Here is a 19,514-nt window from a genome sequence, read left to right as displayed (position 1 = left end):
GTCCAGTCTCTCCAGAGTGCATGGAGGCTGCTTAAAACAACAGTAATAGAGGCCCAGCAGAGGTGTATACCGCAAAGAAAGAAGGGTTCCACTAAATCCAGGAGGGTGCCCGCATGGCTAACCAGCCAAGTTAGAGAGGCTGTGAAGGGCAAGGAAGCTTCCTTCCATAAATGGAAGTCTTGCCCTAATGAAGAGAATAAAAAGGAACATAAACTGTGGCAAAAGAAATGTAAGAAGGTGATAGGGGAGGCCAAGCGAGACTATGAGGAACGCATGGCCAGCAACATTAAGGGGAATAATAAAAGCTTCTTCAAATATGTTAGAAGCAGGAAACCCGCCAGAGAAGCGGTTGGCCCTCTGGATGGTGAGGGAGGGAAAGGGGAGATAAAAGGAGACTTAGAGATGGCAGAGAAATTAAATGAGTTCTTTGCATCTGTCTTCACGGCAGAAGACCTCGGGCAGATACCGCTGCCCGAACGGCCCCTCCTGACCGAGGAGTTAAGTCAGATAGAGGTTAAAAGAGAAGATGTTTCAGACCTCATTGATAAATTAAAGATCAATAAGTCACCGGGCCCTGATGGCATACACCCAAGGGTTATTAAGGAATTGAAGAATGAAGTTGCAGATCTCTTGACTAAGGTATGCAACTTGTCCCTCAAAACGGCCACGGTACCAGAAGATTGGAGGATAGCAAATGTCACGCCTATTTTTAAAAAGGGAAAGAGGGGGGACCCGGGAAACTATAGGCCGGTCAGCCTAACATCTATACCGGGTAAGATGGTGGAATGCCTCATCAAAGATAGGATCTCAAAACACATAGACGAACAGGCCTTGCTGAGGGAGAGTCAGCATGGCTTCTGTAAGGGTAAGTCTTGCCTCACGAACCTTATAGAATTCTTTGAAAAGGTCAACAGGCATGTGGATGCGGGAGAACCCGTGGACATTATATATCTGGACTTTCAGAAGGCGTTTGACACGGTCCCTCACCAAAGGCTACTGAAAAAACTCCACAGTCAGGGAATTAGAGGACAGGTCCTCTCGTGGATTGAGAACTGGTTGGAGGCCAGGAAGCAGAGAGTGGGTGTCAATGGGCAATTTTCACAATGGAGAGAGGTGAAAAGCGGTGTGTCCCAAGGATCTGTCCTGGGACCGGTGCTTTTCAACCTCTTCATAAATGACCTGGAGACAGGGTTGAGCAGTGAAGTGGCTAAGTTTGCAGACGACACCAAACTTTTCCGAGTGGTAAAGACCAGAAGTGATTGTGAGGAGCTCCAGAAGGATCTCTCCAGACTGGCAGAATGGGCAGCAAAATGGCAGATGCGCTTCAATGTCAGTAAGTGTAAAGTCATGCACATTGGGGCAAAAAATCAAAACTTTCGATATAGGCTGATGGGTTCTGAGCTGTCTGTGACAGATCAGGAGAGAGATCTTGGGGTGGTGGTGGACAGGTCGATGAAAGTGTCGACCCAATGTGCGGCGGCAGTGAAGAAGGCCAATTCTATGCTTGGGATCATTAGGAAGGGTATTGAGAACAAAACGGTTAGTATTATAATGCCGTTGTACAAATCGATGGTAAGGCCACACCTGGAGTATTGTGTCCAGTTCTGGTCGCCGCATCTCAAAAAAGACATAGTGGAAATGGAAAAGGTGCAAAAGAGAGCAACTAAGATGATTACGGGGCTGGGGCACCTTCCTTATGAGGAAAGGCTACGGCGTTTGGGCCTCTTCAGCCTAGAAAAGAGACGCTTGAGGGGGGACATGATTGAGACATACAAAATTATGCAGGGGATGGACAGAGTGGATAGGGAGATGCTCTTTACACTCTCACATAATACCAGAACCAGGGGACATCCACTAAAATTGAGTGTTGGGCGAGTTAGGACAGACAAAAGAAAATATTTCTTTACTCAGCGTGTGGTCGGTCTGTGGAACTCCTTGCCACAGGATGTGGTGCTGGCGTCTAGCCTAGACGCCTTTAAAAGGGGATTGGACAAGTTTCTGGAGGAAAAATCCATTATGGGGTACAAGCCATGATGTGTATGCGCAACCTCCTGATTTTAGGAATGGGTTAAGTCAGAATGCCAGATGTAGGGGAGAGCACCAGGATGAGGTCTCTTGTTATCTGGTGTGCTCCCTGGGGCATTTGGTGGGCCGCTGTGAGATACAGGAAGCTGGACTAGATGGGCCTATGGCCTGATCCAGTGGGGCTGTTCTTATGTTCTTATGTTCTTAAGGAGCCATACTGAGAATATTTTGACCACACCCTCTCTGCAACTGAAAATGTACTCCCCCTTTTGGTTTTAACTCAGTGAGATTATATGATGTGAAAATGTTTCCAAGAATGTCAGTTCTATTTGGATTGCCCCATTGTCAGAGAATCAAAACTTTATCATGTATATATTTTAGCCTATTCTTGGCCCACAGTGAAATGCTTCACACGTTTCACACAAAAGCCCAAAAGACCCACTGACATTTGCCACCAAGTATACAGTTAGAAGGGAGCCACAACTAATTCAAGCTTTCTGATGGGTTTCTATGCTTCTTGCATTTTAAAGTGTTAAAAACACTTAGGGTCCAATCCTATAGGCTGCAGCATCAGTGCTCCTCGGCTACTGTCAGCTCTGGCCATCTCAGAAGTGCCATAAGAAACTCCAGTGGCAGCTGTGAGCCTGCTGTGCCAACTTTGAGGCCAGTGTCTGTGGGTGCTATCCTCAGCTCTGGGGGGAGGGGGGGGAACATGTCACTGGAGTGCTGGCCAGTAAGTATCCCCATCAGGCAAGGTGGGGTGTTTTGGGGTTGGGGGAGGGAGGGCTGGAGGGAGGATTGGGCCCAGGAGGGGGAGGAGAAAGCGGCAGAGCCTGCCGCTGAATCCTATGTTCCCTCTCAAGCTGTGGAGCACTACAAGACCTCCTTGGTTCTGTGCCAGCTCAGTTCCAAGCAGACCTATTGGGGCTGCTGGGGCTCAACACGGGGTAAGGGAACATTTATTCCCTTACCTTGAGGAGACTTTGGTGGCTGCCCCAGCCCTGCAGAATACCATGGTGGTGATTTCAGCACCAGTGTACTGTGCAGCATCAGGGCAGCATAGGATTGGGCCGCTCAAACCATTATGGTGTATTGATGATTGTGTCAGACAAGTATTGGACTGGGGAACAAAGTTCAAATTCCCACTTAGCCATGAAGCTCACTAGGTAAGTTTGGGCCACTTTTTTATACTAACCTACTTTACAGGATCGTTGTGAAGAGGGCAGAAAACAATGAATGTTGCCCTGAGCTCCTTGCAGGAAGGATGAGATATAATGCAATCAATAACAGTGGCCTCAGGTGAAAAGATGTATGTGTGAAATGCTCCAGACGTCCTGAACCAGAGTTGAAATCTCAGAGATCGTCTCAGATCGGTTCTCCCAGAGACTAGATAGGAATGGTTGGTTTTAAAACTTGGTTTTATAGCAATCAAACAGATTTTAATTAAAGTCAGTGGGAAACTAAATTACCATCGCTCATGGAAAAACTGCGGTTAAAAAAATACAGTTCTGAATGTGCAAAGATATGCTAATTACATGATCTCATCTTTATTTTAGGATACAAAACAATTACCTAGCCTTACAAAGAATTAATCAAGAACTAGAAGACAAATTGTACAGGATGGTAAGTACAAAGGATTCTTAGATTATTTTTCGGTATATCTCTGTGTGGTTCTTCAAACATATAAGATGTGGAAGCAGAACTGGCACTGTTGAACCTTACCATTGCTTACATTTACATAAGTGGAGCCTGATCTGGTAACTTTAATTGGGCAGCTCCACATAAAAATGCAATTTAATTCTGCAGTTCTACATAAAAATGTCTACATTCTATAATAGAAACTCTCTTGAAAGGAGACGGTGTTGAGAAAAGTGACACACACACACATCCCTAGAACAATGTGTGCTCCAGCCATAGCTCAGTGATAGAATGCATGTGTCCCAGATTCAATCTTCAGCATTCTCCCAGCAAAAACATCTTGGGTAGCAAAGACGGGTAAAGTCCTTTCTCTGCCAGAGGCCTTCAATGACTGATGCCCAACAGAGTAGGCAGCGCTGGCCTATGTCTTAACAGCATAAGAGAGACAGCGTCATATATTCATGGGCCCCGTTCAATCACAGAAGGGAATAAGGATGTGCACCATTGGTCCCTATGATTGGCATGCACTGTAAAACCTCTGGACTGGCCAGGCCTTGAGCAGATTCCAGATATCTGGTTTTATGCTCTTGCTTAATCAACAAAAAGATCAGGCAAACCCATGCTCTATTAATGATGCTCATTAGTATTAATGATAGTGATTGGAGCCTGCATTTCAGTGTTTTTGATTTAACGTCCCTGGTGTAATCTTTATGAAGGTGCACCTTTTGAGACAGTTGATGTATAAGGTATTTATAATGTCAAGGACCACCTACACCATATATATATATGTCAAGGACCACCTACACCTGTAGGTACCTGCTTATGCCTTGAGATCATCTGGTGAGGCTCTTTAGGCTTCCCAGTCTACTGAGGTCAGGTGGGCGTTGAATGGGGAATGGGCTTTTTTCTGTGGCTGATTTCATTTGTGGAACGCTTTGGCCTTTGTGTTGTTTTCACATTGGGATGGTTTTGTTCATTATTGCTATGTTTGTTTTATTTTGATTTTGTAAGCTGCCTAAGTCAAGCAACTTAATGAGGGGGGAAATAAATAAATTTATTAAATAAACAGACAGTACTGAAGATGATCGTGATGTTGTGAAGATGTGCCAATTCATTTATTATTTAAATCCAATAAGTGATGTTTCAAGTTCTTTGAAGAAATTATATTTTTAATTTCACGTGTCGTCACTTTCTTGAAATTAGTTCCTTAGTGGATTATTCTTGGTCATAGATTCATATTGACTGCGCCAACTGCCGTAGCTGTTCTGTGTCATTTTAGAGCATTCAGATTTCCATCCTGTCTTTGTGATTTGAAAATAACATCTTGAATAATTTGCTCAGGGACATGACGGTGTTATGGTTAAAACAAATCCCTGAAGGTTTTTTATTACATGCTGTTTATGGCATAAATCCTGCCTTCATAGAGCAGACATATAATATGTTTATGTGCTGGTTTAAACAAGATGTTTTCTTTAATAAAAATACAGTCCACCTCAAAATGGGACTCATTGAATAGTGTTGCAGCAAATGTTTACTTTCTGCACACCGTTGAGTCTATTTTTAGGTACATCTCCAAGTGCATAATGAGCCATGCAAAAAAATTCTGGACCAGACATTAGAATGTATTGTTATATTTTGGTTTTCAATATATTGTACTTTGCCTTAAGTCATCAGGTGGGAGGGTCAACTAGAATGCCAGATGCAAGGAATAGCACTAGGATGCAGATCTCTTGTTGCCTTGTGTGCTCCTTGAGGCATTTGGTGGGCCACTGGACTTGATGGGCCTGTGGCCTGATCCAGCAGGGCTCTTCTTATGGTCTTATGTTAACTAGCCAAAGGGCAGCCCAATCCTATCCTTCCTGGGGCCACCAGGTGCAGCAGCGTCAAAATAGCTACTAGCATTCAGCCACTGGAGGTCTCCTCAGGGGAAGGGGACATTTGTTCCCTTCCACCAAGTAAGGGCATAGGCTCCGCAATGGGGTTACTCAGTTCTGCGCCGGCTATTTTGCTGGTACAGACTTGAGAATCTCTGTGTCAGTCCTTTCAGTCCAACACGGAGGATGGGATCTGGCGGAGGAGGCCTTTGCTGGTCCCACCTCACTCCTGCCCCAGACCCTCCCCTTGTTCCACCTCCCCCCACCCAGAACACCTCCCCCCTGCCCTAAACAGCCACACCGACAGCTGGCCATTTCCACTGGCCAGCATCCTTCTGCACTGAGCCCAGCACCAACACTCCCTCATCCTGCAGTGCTGTATATGTGCTTTCAGGCATGTTTACCGGCGCTCCAGTACCGGTGCTGGAGTTCAGCACTGGCCCTATAGGCCCATAGGATTAGGCCTAATGAGTCTGCCGTATGTAAGTATAGGATTATATGTTATATCAGAAGCATGGTGCTCGGCTGCACTGAAAATGGCAGCCCCTTGTCAAGTTTCCCCCTTCTTCCTACTTTAACTCGGTTTTTTTTATTTTATAAAGCTGAGTGTTTGACCAGTTCTGCTCCACAGCATCAGCTGCCATTAGCAGTGCTCGAATACAGAAAAAGTATGGGCCTTTAATGAAATCCAGAAGTTCTGACCCCATAAACGGCCAGCCACCCACCCCTGGCCTTCTAAAAATAGTAGCTAAGTGGGCACACAAAAGATGACCAAGCCTCTTCCAGCCCCCTTAAAAGTCAAACGCTGAACAGAGGTAGAGAAGGATGTCAGGACATGAGGTAATTTGTAGTACATGTTACAGAAAGGGTAATGTGATAGCAGCCATGCTTCTTTTTTTTTTTTAACATGTAGTTCTACCCTACACAATCACACTTCCTGGTTTTCTTATGCCTATGTGCTTGGGAATCCCTAATATTTTAAAAGGACAATGTTTCTTAAAATTATATGGGGGAATTTTATCTAGAATGTCCTCTAAGAGACAAGCATTTTAGGTTCTACTGTGACTCTAGGGGAATGTTATTGAAAAATTCACAGCTATCATTACTGAATACTAGAAAAACGAGCCTTAGGTTGAGCTGACTCAGAACTTTCCTGTCTTTTGAGTTGCAGCTCCTCTATGGAGACTATATTTAGGTCATCCCCATTTAACTTTCACAGGGCACACTAAAAAAAGCTGCTCTCGGAAAAGATATAGTAAGAGATGCTTTAAATCACTCCACTTGTTCAAAGTCATATTGAAAGTCATCATCCCTCATAAAGAAGCAAAAATGCATGAGGTTTGCCAACTTGCTACTACTGCAAGAGTCTGGCCAACTTTCCTCCCCTCTTGTGTGAAACACTGCCTACAAATCAGGAGAGGACAATCTTTTCCAAGTTGGATCACAATAGCAAAGAACTCCCTGTGCAGGATCAAATGAGTCTTCCAGAACTGCCCAGCAGTGACCTCCCAGGTGCTCTTGGAAAGTTCCCAAAGAGAGCAAGACGAGGACACCTGTGATGTCTAACATTCTGTTTCCAACCAACAGTGGTCAGCTAAATGTCTCTGAAAGCTCAGCAGTAGTTAATGAAGGTGATGGTCTTCCACTGTGGTATTTAATCAGATGTATACTGCCTTAGCTTGTGGAGGAAACTGAACGCTTTCCACATGCGCTGCCTCCGAGGCATTCTCGGCATCACCTGGCAGGACAAAGTTCCAAACAACACAGTCCTGGAACATGCTGGAATCCCTAGCATGTATGCACTGCTGAAACAGAGACGCTAGCGTTGGCTCGGTCATGTCGTGAGAATGGATGATGGGCAGATCCCAAAGGATCTCCTCTATGGAGAACTCGTGCAAGGAAAGCGCCCTACAGGTAGACCACAGCTGCGATACAAGGACATCTGCAAGAGGGATCTGAAGGCCTTAGGAGTGGACCTCAACAGGTGGGAAACCCTGGCCTCTGAGCAGCCCACTTGGAGGCAGGCTGTGCAGCATGGCCTTTCCCAGTTTGAAGAGACACTTGGCCAACAGTCTGAGGCTAAGAGGCAAAGAAGGAAGGCCCATAGCCAGGGAGATAGACCAGGGACAGACTGCACTTGCTCCCAGTGTGGAAGGGATTGTCACTCCCGAATTGGCCTTTTCAGCCACACTAGACGCTGTTCCAGAACCACCTTTCAGAGCGCAATACCATAGTCTTTCGAGACTGAAGGTTGCCAACAGGAGGATTTAGCCATCCTGGCTTGGACCAGTTAATAGATCCATCCTCCATGAATGTATCTAATTAACGTCATCCAAGCTAGTGGCCATCACCACTTCTGCCACTAGTGAATTCCAAAACTTGATTTCCTGATGTGTGCATCACTTCCTTTGGTCTGTCCTGAACCTACTGCCAATTAACTTCTTTAGATGCCCCAAATGAGTTCTAGCATTATAGGGGGGAAAAAAAAATTCTGTCTGCTTACTCTTCTCAATAATGTCAGTGCTACTTGGAGAGCTTCTTTCCCCTCTGTACCCATAATAAGCATGCTCGTTTCTTCTTATGAGTGCATCTATGCTACACTGGTTTTCTTCAACCAGTGGACCTATTTACTCATGTGAGTCCATCCAGCTGGTTGAGAAATCTTGCTCATGAATAAATGCTGTATGTGTGCAGGGATGCATACATTATATACAGGTGAATAAAGAAGTGCGGGGCAGAGCTTGGAAGGTCTGTCATGTAACAAGGGGCCTTACTACCACTACTACTACCACCAAGAAAGAGGACTGAATTCAGCATATCAATGCAGCCCAGTACATATAGTTTTTCTCCCCAGTCCAGCTGCTGGGATTATGTACAAGGAGTCCTTTTCAAAAACCAATAGTCATGCCTATTGGTTGTTGGGAAGAACAGGGAACTGGACCTAGTGCCCTCAGTACCAGGGGGGCCGTGAACAAGATGTCTTCAATGCCCCCCCCTTCTCAAGTAGAATGCCAGATGCAAGGGAGGGCACCAAGATGCAGGTCTCTTGTTATCTGGTGTGCTCCCTGGGGCATTTGGTGGGCCACTGTGAGATACAGGAAGCTGGACTAGATGGGCCTATGGCCTGATCCAGCGGGGCTCTTCTTATGTTCTTATGTTCTTAAGTGTACATGCCTTCTGCTCAGCTCTGTCCTCATCATGCACTTCCTCGTCCTCTTTCTCTGGGCCAAGTCCTCCCAGCTGCTTGAGAGAGGGAGAAGCATCTCCTTCACTTCTGTTATTGTTCACTCACTCAGGGAGAAGAATAAGCAGCCACAACATTGGAGAGAAGGTGAAACAGAAAGTTCCACAGGTTGGCAGTGGGGTCCTGTCACCTAGGCCCAGCCCAGGTGGCCTGGAATTCCTCAGGAGCAGGGGTCTCCTCAGGGGTAGGGGCCTCCTGGGGGTAAGACCTAAGCACTGTCAGGACTGGGGTCCCAGGCAAGGCACCTCCCTGGGAGTAGGACCTAGTGCCTCCTGGGAGCAGCCAGCAGCCATGTGGGGCTGGTCTAGTCCAAGGCTGGCTTCATAAGGAGGCTGGGCAGCCTAGAGGGAGGTCACTCCTCTCCAGTTGGGAGCAGGGTTGAAGGGAAGACCAGAGGGTAGCCAACCTGGCCTTATGCAGACGATCCAGGCCCTGAAGGGAACTTTGCTTACCTTGGCCCTGGAGAGAGGGGCTGGGAACTCCCCGATCCTAGGCCTGCCCCAGGCCCTGGGGGTGACAGCAGGAGAGGTGGGGTTGCAGAACCAGGGACCCGGTACCAACTACCTCCATTGGAGGCCAGCTGATCGAGGTGCAAGTCTGGAGGTACTGGGGCCCTCCTGAGGACAGCTAAGCTGACCCCAGACAACAGCACTGCAGCCCTCGGGAACCCATACCCCTGGCTGACAGGCACCAGCTAGAGAGCTCTGCCTGAAACCTCAAGGGTTCGGGAAGGAGTGGGGAACGAGCCTATCGTGCGCTGACGACACGAGTCTGTGTAAGGCAACGGGGCCTGTGATGTAACAGGCCCCATGAATGTCAAGAGTTTGACGCGAGTAAACCGTCTGTACAAAACAGCTGCGTCTGCCTCCCGTCCTTCTTTCCGACGACAACCGACTTGCCTCGACAGGGTAAGCTCCCCGCGCTTGGTGGCACACCAAGGGGTGGGGTCTCCGCCTGCCATGGACATTACAGGTCCCTACTGAGCTATGGGCCCTAGCACATGTGTGATTATGCTAACCCCTGAGACCAGGCCTGAGTCCTCGCGTTCCCCTCTCCCCATCAGACAGCTGATTGATGCTGTAACTGCTGTTTGAAAAGGGCTTTGTATATGCAACCTCACCTGCTGCATGAGTGTGCATGCGCTATTAGTATGTGGCTCAAATATCACCCTGTTTTTGAGTGGTTGGACCATCAAGGCTGCCCCACGAAACCATGTGTGCTATCTAAATATTAAAAGGGGGTTTTCAAAATGGCATATGCTTCGTTGCTCATTCATAGCCCAATCCTGTTGGGTTTTGCTGCTTCCAGAAGTAGCATTCTAGCAGCAACACCTGCTTTACAGCAGTTGCAAAAGACATTCCGGCAGTGTGCAAAACTGCATGCCTCCAGGACAACGACAGAGAGGCCAGTATCTGCCCCACATGCTGCAGAGGGTCAGTAAAGGTCCACTGACTCAAGAAGGTCAGCAGAGGGCAGAATGGGATGGGGCAGGGTGGAACGGGACCAAACGGAGGAGGGCTGGGGCATGATGGAGGGGAGAGGGATAGCACCCGCCACAGGCAACTTGCACCGGATGCCATCACCCTCTGTAGCAGATAGCACAGCCCCTTTCATGACTCACACTCGCATTAGCTAAAAAGCTGGTGGATGTTTGAGTAGACCCATCGGACACCATGGTGCAGTGGAGTAGAGTAAGTAGGACTTTACCTCACTTCTCTCTCCTGTTGTGTCATGGAAACCTCCACCTGCAGGGTGCAGCACAAGCCTCCTTGGCGCTGCTGCATCTGCGGGAAGGGGGCAAAAGATTGGGATTGGGCCCTAAGTAGGACATTCTTGATTAACATAATAGAGGAGCTGTGTGGAATGGACATGGCTGCTTCTAAATGCAACTTGCTTTCTATGCTGATTTAAAAGGCTTTTCTCTCAAATAATGTAGGAATAATATGTGCCCGAATGTACCTAAACTGTATCTATTTTGACACTAATGGTCACACTAATGGTCTAATGTTTTATGGAGAGCCATCAGGGAAAGCCAGAGCCTGTGGCAAATAGCATATTTTCATTCATTTTGCAGTTTTAACCCAAATGCCTTTGGTCTGTCCCATTTGTTAGCCATTCACATACAGAGGAATGAACAGAAGAGCAGTGGCAGTAGTAGAAATGTGGGGGGAGCAGGCGTCCTAGTGCGTCGTGTTTCTGTTCTTTTTAAGTTGTATTTCTATTAATATTCTAAAAGTGTAGGATCTTCTCATTGCTTCACATGAACAAACAAAGGTCAGAGCCAGGGCCAGTGGGCAAAATCTCATTCCCCCCTCCACGAGGCCGCATCCAAGGATGTGTCACATGATGTCATTGGGGCTATAGTCATGTGGTCAGGCTGCATTTTCAATAGAAGGTTGAGCAGCTTTAAATCTCGGCACCTCCTTTCAGAGTGAGCAAGAATGTTTCTGCTGTTGCATGAGAGCAAGGGCCAAATCCAACCTAACTTTTCAGTGCCGATGCAACCGCAGTGCAGCCCCAACGTAAGGGATCAAACATTCCATTTGCTGTTTAAGGGAGCTGGACCTGGTGCTGTACAGATGCCCCGGGCACTGAGCCTGTGCGACTCCAGACCACACAGGAAGCCTTACTGAGGTTCCTGATGTGATTGGAAGTACAGTTAAAGACCACGGGGAAGCCTCAGAACACTTCCCCAGTCAGTCCTGGAGTCACAGCGCTCCATTGCACTCTGTGACTGTGGGGGGGGCAGCATCGCGTGGGGGATGACATCACAGACCTTTGCCCCAGGGCATCTCAAGGGCAGGTCCGTCACTGGTTAGAAGTGTCCAAAAATGACAAGTAGGCAAAAATGAGGGGGGGGGGGGGACAGGGCATTCATCCCAGGCATGCTGACAGCATTGACCCACTTCCCTATCCCCTTACTTTGCTCCTTCCTCTTGTCTCCCTTCAAATAAAAGGGGAAGTGAGGAGTGCTCTGGGTTTGTTCCCAGCATGTTCCAAACTTTCTCTCTTAAAGGGTATCTTGCAAAGAAGGAACAGGGTAGGGACGTAGGGGACTGGATCACTGCTGCCCCATCTGCTTCCCAAGCCGTGAGAAGGAAGCAGTTCAGAGGGGTTCTGACACTAGCAGGTTGGACAGGCAGCAGCAGACCTGGGATTAAAAGCATTCGAGTCTGTCCACGGCTCTCCGCGAGTTGGCAGGTCTACACAGTGGGGTTCCCCAAGGGGAGGCACAGCACCACGTTTTGCAGGATGCCTCCATGCCCCATGTAAGCTACCCCTCGCCATCATAGCCTTTCTGGGCAGTGAAAACAATGCAGAGGTGTCTCCTTCACTTTGCTCTCAACACCTAGAATGGCTCGAGGAGGAGGGGTCACTTCCATGGTGCGTTGAGGCGCCTTGCAAAGCCTAGCACTGTGCCCCCCCCCGGGAATGCCACTGGCTCTACGCAAGCTGCGTTGTTAGTATCATCAGTGGGCCGGCCATGTTCTAGTGTTTGATGCAGCATCCCCCGTGCCTGAATCCGGCACATTTCAAATGCTTGTAAAGGGCTTCTACCGCGCTCTATAAGAGGCAAACTACACATTTTACACGAATGTGTGGAGGAGCAGCAGGGCGAACAAAAACAGCAGGGAAGGGGTCAAAGCATCCCCAAGGCCCACTGCTTTTCCATTCTAAACTGCCCCCCAAAGCTGTTTTTCATTATTTTTTTAAGAAAGGAATCAGGCTTTTTTACACACACTTGCACATCATGTGCTTCTTGCGCCTCAGAGATTGCCAATCTCTTCCTAAATCTTCCCCCTTCATGGCAGAGAAAAATCACCCTGCTTAGATAAGACTGTCTAGAGGCTGGGAGGCCTAAAGGGAAGCATGACATTAATCAAGATATGCATATTGCAGTCTGTGTGGCAAGAAGGCTGACTTGGGTATGGATTTTTTTATAATTGGACCCGCCACACTCCTACCACTATATTTGAAGGATATAGAATCTTTAATGTTTTGACACCAGCTGTCAGCAGTGTTATTAGTTCACCCATCATTACTTATTGATTTAATTATTTGTCACATTTTGGGAAAACAAACCTTTCCTTTGTACAGGCTACTGTCAGTGCAGCATCACCCCGGAAGATAACATTAGGAGGGCTCAAGGGAGTTAACCATGAATTAGCCTCTTTCCTTCCCCTCTGGCTAGAATGTCCTTGCATAATGCGTTATGACAGCTACCAAGTCATGCTCTACACTTGCTCGGATGCGCTATGGCAGATGCACTCTTTCATACAGCCACACTTTCAGCTCTGCAGAATGTTTGGGCCAATCTGTGCAAACCACCTGGCATGCACCTGCGTTCAGGTGGGCTCCTGACAAAGTGGCTTGTGTGATTGCTTTGCCATGACTCATTCCATTGCTCAGCCTTTTATTTTCTCTGTTGCATCTTGATTGCTCATTCAAGCAACATGTGGGTGTTGATAATATAATGAGTTTATTAAATAGGGTTTTATTCAGCTCCCTGGCAGGGTTCTAAACAAAGGCCTGCAGCAGGACTGTCCGAGTCCAAAGCAAAAGAGTGGGCTGCACTTAAGAGGCACTTTGAGACATACGAAATTATGCAGGGGAGGGACAGAGGAGGTAGAGAGATGCTCTTTTCCCTCTCACACAACACCAGAAGTAGGGGACATCTGCTAAACTTGAGTGTTGGGAGAATTTGGACAGTCAAAAGAAAATATTTCTTTACTCAGCGTGTAGTTAGTCTGTGGAACTCCTTGCCGCAGGATGTGGTGATTGCATCTGGCCTAGATGTCTCTAAAAGTGGATTGAACAAATTCAATCTCTGTTCCCCTTCATTGGCCAGTGTTCCTCTCTTCTTGCTGTCAGAATCTTCTTTCCTTTGTGCTGCTTTCAGACCTTCTGTTCTGTGCATTGGCTTATATCCTTCTGTGGTTTCTCCTAGACCCCAACCTTTATCGCCTTCCTCTGTGTCACATGGAGCTACTTCCTCAGCCAAAAGGAATGGCAAGTCAACTAGCACTGTAGCTCTGACTTCGCATCCAAGTGCATCTCTGGTAAAGCCAGCAACCACAAGGGGGCAACTTGGGGCTGCGCCAAAAAAATCACTGGCAGAAGTCTATGTTGCCCCATTTTGGTGGATCAGGCCCTGGAAGGGGATTAGGATCCAGTGTGTGTCACCAATCCCACCCACCCCCTTTTGGGTTTGATCCTACTAAAAGCATGTTCAGGGCATCAGGAACCAGGGCGGTTACTTTGCTGGTGGCAATATCTAGGGCCTAAAGGGAGACCCCAGCACAAACCTTCCCCACTGCTGTTACCACATGTAACTAATGGAGACAAGAAAAAAGTAGGAGGAGGAAGGGGCTTATATCTATAGGGACGAACAGGGAGCACTTTGTGATCTTGACTTTGTAATTGGAAACACGTGATAGCTTTGCCTCAGAGTGGGCTTGTATGTAAAGGAGTTTAATTTCTGAGCAATCAGATCCATCATTTGCACATGTCAGTGCAACTCAGAACTAATTTGTCCAGAGTGTGACAGGTTTTGGAATGACTGCCAGGATTTTTGGATCACGATTCAGAAGTGTGGAAACAAAATATCTGTCTCTAAGTATGCCTGCATGTGTTTCAGGAGCAAGTTTGCCATTGAATTTATAACCCGTGTGCTGCATCTGAGCCGTGAGCGCATACAGAGACTGGATTCTTGATGACTGCACTGTGAAACCTTTTCTTCACCTGGCCACTTAGCAAAGTCTATGCCTGACTATTTTTCAAGCACATTCTAAGACCTTTCTGTCTGTTCAACATTTTGATGCCTGAAGTTAATCTTCAGATGGAAGAAAGAGAATAGCTATAACATTTCTTTTTAATTTCTGGGCTTTAAAAAAAATGTGTAACCGTTTAGTAATACATTTTTTATCATGTGATGAGGAAAAGAGCGACTCCCTCTACCTCTTAAATGGGATTTTAATGAAACCTGAGCCTCAACTCTGTTTCCTTCACCTTGTCCACAGTTCCTAATTCTTTCAGGTTTAAAAAAGATATCCTTGTAGAAAACCAGTGATGCTGAATGCAGATCTAGAAAATGCATTGTGTGGAAAAGGAAGGGAAGGGCCATGAAGTTTGCTTACCGTCAGTTTCAACTCCTGTGCCATGGCACACTGGTGTGCCATGAATGGTCTGCAGGTGTGCCGTGGGAGTTTGGGGGAGGATCATTTATTGATGGGGCCATTGGGGGATATGAGCCCCCTGCCATCAGCGTAGTGTGCCTTTCCCATTGTCAAAAGACTGATGGTGTGCCTTGACAATTTTAGTACCTTGTCAATGTGCCGAGAGATGAGGAAAGGTTGAAAATCGCTGCTCTATTGCAAGAAGAGGATGTGGAACAGAAGGTAGATGTGCCAGCTGTTGCCGCCAGTGACATTTTATCCTCATACACATTTTCTGTAATTAACTCTGTTTAGTGCTGATTTAGTACCATTATAACAGAAACAAAGAGCATTTGATCCATTGCCAACCTCTTCACTGAAGTGTCTCAAACAGGATTACTTGCGGCTTTAATGTCTCCAAGAAGAAAAGGGGGGAAATTATGCTCTTTAGACATCTCTGTCAGTAAGGTTGTATGGAACTCATGCATCTGCTTGTCCACAGCCCAAAGCTTGCATCTCTGGGAGTTCAAACTCCACTGACAGCGGCAACGGAATGTGGGTGTACCTGGGCCAGAGCCAACCTTTACATTAAAGGGATGAGAGCAGTTATCTGGGTGCTATCTCCGCAGGAGCTGCTGAGCATACAGTTATGGTGCTGCAGTTGACCGCGGCTTCAAGCCACTCCTCGCTCTCTCTCTCTCAGGAGGTGGCACAAGTCCAAGGAGACCCATAGGCGCCAGCAGTCCTTACCCAGGGGTAAGGGGAAAAGTTTCATCTTGCCTTTGGCTAAGCCACTGCTGGCCACAATCCTGCACCTGATACAGCGCAAGCCTCCTGGCTTGCCTGTTCCAGTGCAAGTTAGGATTGCGCCCTCTGTCATTTATTACATTTTTATACACATTCTTTAAATACACAGTCGTGGGCCGCTTAACAACGGATCGCATATACAACAGTGATCAAAGCACAACCAAGAGGCTCTTCATGAGGCAGTCAGGTCTCCCATAGCCTGCAGCAGAGCAAAGAAGAGGCAATCCGTCTCCAGTAGCCTGTGCATCAGAATGTCTGGCAGGGAATTGCTGTTTACACAACAAAAGCACCAGACTAGGCTGAACGTTTACTTAACGACCTCATTGCATATCAGTGGGAATTGGAGAACGTATCCCCATCATTAAGTGACGCCATCATTAAGTATACATCATCCTGTATACACTTGTCCTGTTAGAATGCTACCACTAGTTGGAGTGAAAAACCTCGGTTATTTTTCATGTCTTTTACTAATCTGCAGCCAATGTTCCTTCCTTTCTGCGCCATTTTTCTTCTTTAATGTGTAGGGAGCCACTTTTTACTGTCAGGTATGACACTGGTTTTGAACTGCTTGTTTACATTTTGACGTTCCGGTGAAATCAACCATCCTATGAGGCTGATATGCCTAACTTCCGTGCTTAGTCTTTGCAGTATATCATTGCAAAATCCAGGACCATTCAATAGGATCATAGACAGGCAGGCCGGACAACTTTATAGAGGATAGCAGTGTTTGGAATGATAAACAGCAACATTTGACAGCTGTTTTAACAGCCCCATCAATCACTCAGACTTCACTGTTACTGTGCTTTCATGCAAGGGGATTACACAGTACTTTAAAATTCAACAGCATCAACCTTTAAGTATGAGCCACAGTGAAGAGGGATGACTCAAAAGGAAGCTATATCAGCCTGACACCATTGTTAAGGGAAGGAATTTGGAGTCTTGAGTTTACAATAGCTAACCTATTATGCTCCAACTGTATCAACCTCAGTGATGAGGAATTTTTGGAAATCAGATGTGCTTTAACTGATGCATACTCTTTGGAAAGCGTAAGGCATGAGGAAATTTGGTATATAAAATGTGGCAAGAGTAAGAGAATATCAGAACTTAAGAAGGTCAGTAGTGTAGCTGGGGGGCAGGTACCTAGGCTGGGTGATGCATTGACGCCTCCCACATCATCGTTTACCCCCTGGGCCATCACCCACTCCTTCGCACAAGCGTAGCCCTGGCCCCAGAAACGGCTGCATTTGAAGCTGTACAGAGACAAGGGTGGGTGGGAGGGTGTCTGCCGCATGCCTGAGGTGAGCGCTGTCAAACCCACCCACCCCCAGAAGAGACAGCGGAAAACCCCCACTCTGCCATGGGGGGCAATGTATCCCCCTGCCCGGCCCCAGCTTAGCTATGTCACTGAAGAAGGTACAGTCGTAAGAGAGGTGGACTGAATCACCTGCATGAAGGAGCAGGCTGGAGGAGGCAGCAAACTGTCTGCTACCACATTCTAATCTCTCTATGTAGAGCGAGCGAGTGGAGGGTGCAGGGCTGACCTCCTTCAGTGCAGCGTCCAGTGAACCCAGCCACAAAGCCGGAGGGGGAGGTAGGAGGGAGCTGTAGCAATCCTGTTCCCAATCACTTTCAAGCAATTGGGAGGATTGCTTTTAACTGTCAAGCAACTGGGCGGATGCAGCAACTGTTACCCTGCACATGCCCGATCTCGTCTGATCTCGGAAGCTAAGCAGGGTCAGGCCTGGTTAGTACTTGGATGGGAGACCGCCTGGGAATACCGGGTGCTATAGGCTTATACCATAGTCTTTCAAGACTGAAGGTTGCCAACCAACCAATTGGGAGGAGGATTGCCACCTCCTCACCACTTCTGTCACCTACCGTGTCTTCAAAACTGGTCAGGTGGAGACAGCCTTGGGAACAGAACTCTCAAGATCTTTCCTGTCCTGCCAGTTTTGAAGTTGTGGTAGGCAGTGGAGAAGGTGAGGAAGATGAGGAGGAGATGTGTGTGCACTTTAAAAAAGGGAGGTAGCAATTGGGCACGGTTCTGGGTGACACTTTATCAGAGAGCAAAAGCCAGCTAGTGAGAATGGTTATGTGCTATCTCCATGTTCAGAGTCAGTATGCCTCTGCATACCAGTTACAATGGAGCAACGGTGGGAAATGGTAATTTGTTTCTTCCTTCTGGGCTTTCCAGAGTTACCAGATAGACCACCGATTTTCAACCAGTATGCTGTGGCACACTGGTGTTCCATGAATGGTCTGCAGGTGTGCCATGGTAGTTTAGGAGAGGATCATTTCTTAGTAGGGCCATTGGGGGTTGCGAGCCCCCCACTAGCGGCACAGTGTGCCTTGTCAGTTGTCCAAAAACTGATGGTGTGCCTTGATGATTTTAGTGCCTTGTCAGGATGTGCCATGAGATGAAAAAGGCTGATAATCACTATGATAGACTACTGTGGGAGACAGGATAATGAACTAGATAGGCCTTTGGTCTGATCCAGCAAGGCTCATGTTCTTATAGCGTGCAAGGAAACATGACCTATGTAGGGTTCCCCACTGCTGGTATCACATTTAAGGCAGTCTGGTGGCTCTTTATGTAGAAGTACTTATTTTATTATTTACACCCCATCGTTTAAGATTAAAACCTTCAAAGGCAGCTTCAGTGCAGTAAAACAGCAATATATTAATAAGACCACAATAGAATATAACACACAGCATCACCTTTATACATTAAGAGCTAGCAAAGATTTAACGTCATGCATTAAAAGCCTTGCAGAATAGCAGAGTCTATAACCACTGCTTAAAAGAAGGCGAAATGGGGGGGATTTGAAGGAAATCCTCAGGGAGCAAATACCATAACTGGTGTTATAGAAAAGCCCTGTTCCTGGCAGGGCAGGCCTTAGAAACTGCAGGACCCAACTGGAAACATTTTTTGAGGGGCTCCAAGTTCACAGACAAAGATATAAATAAAATTTATTTTAGACTTTATATCTCTCTGGTAGAATGAAAAGCCATCAAGACTGGCACTTATAAAGTGCATGTGAGTTAATGGAACAAATTGATCTAAGTATTTTAATATGAAATTGCACAAGTCTAAATCTGCAATGTGGTAGCTGCTTACATCTGCAAGAGGGATCTGAAGGCCTTAGGAGTGGACCTCAACAAGTGGGAAACCCTGGCCTCTGAGCGGCCCACTTGGAGGCAGGCTGTGCAGCATGGCCTTTCCCAGTTTGAAGAGACACTTGGCCAACAGACTGAGGCAAAGAGGCAAAGAAGGAAGGCCCGCACCCAGGGAGACAGACCAGGGACAGACTGCACTTGCCCCCAGTGTGGAAGGGATTGTCACTCCCAAATCGGCCTTTTCAGCCACACTAGATGGTGTTCCAGAACCACCATTCAGAGCGCGATACCATAGTCTTTCGAGACTCAAGGTTGCCAACAGGAAATCTGCAAGTAAATAAAGAAAACGTGCAGCTTACCTTTGAAAAGTAAATAGTTACAAAATCACTGATTTTAGTGACTGTGAAAGGATTTAGTAAAAATATTGATTTTAATTTTTGTTTTTAAAGTGTGCAATCTGGTGTTGTGTATATTTGACAAGACTAGATTACCCTAGCATGGTGGGGGGTGGCTTAGGCACAGGATCCAATTGAGAGCAATTGGCTTAAACCCAGCCCTGGTCCCTGGTACTTGCCATACACACTTGAGCTAGCTGCTTTGAATGCCCTTTGGGGTATAAAGTTGTAAAGAAATTAAAAATGGGTCAGAGAGATT

General features: G+C 46.9%; 1 protein-coding gene and 1 pseudogene across 3 annotated transcripts in view; both read left to right on the top strand.

Moving 5' to 3' along the window:
* The window catches only part of BEGAIN (brain enriched guanylate kinase associated), a 164,804-nt gene that overhangs the window by 81,296 nt on the left and 63,994 nt on the right, over nt 1-19,514 (top strand). For all 3 annotated transcript variants that reach the window (XM_066612247.1, XM_066612249.1, XM_066612248.1), the window contains one exon: nt 3,582-3,648. In XM_066612247.1, the coding sequence (XP_066468344.1) occupies nt 3,582-3,648 (67 nt within the window). The remainder of the gene's footprint in view (nt 1-3,581; nt 3,649-19,514) is intronic.
* Nucleotides 17,417-17,536, top strand: LOC136638026 (5S ribosomal RNA; annotated as a pseudogene).

The sequence above is a fragment of the Tiliqua scincoides genome, chromosome 1 (genome assembly GCF_035046505.1).
Source record: "Tiliqua scincoides isolate rTilSci1 chromosome 1, rTilSci1.hap2, whole genome shotgun sequence".
Classification (NCBI taxonomy): domain Eukaryota; kingdom Metazoa; phylum Chordata; class Lepidosauria; order Squamata; family Scincidae; genus Tiliqua; species Tiliqua scincoides.
Note: the sequence above shows the minus strand (reverse complement) of the source record. Positions and strands in the feature narration are given on the sequence as shown.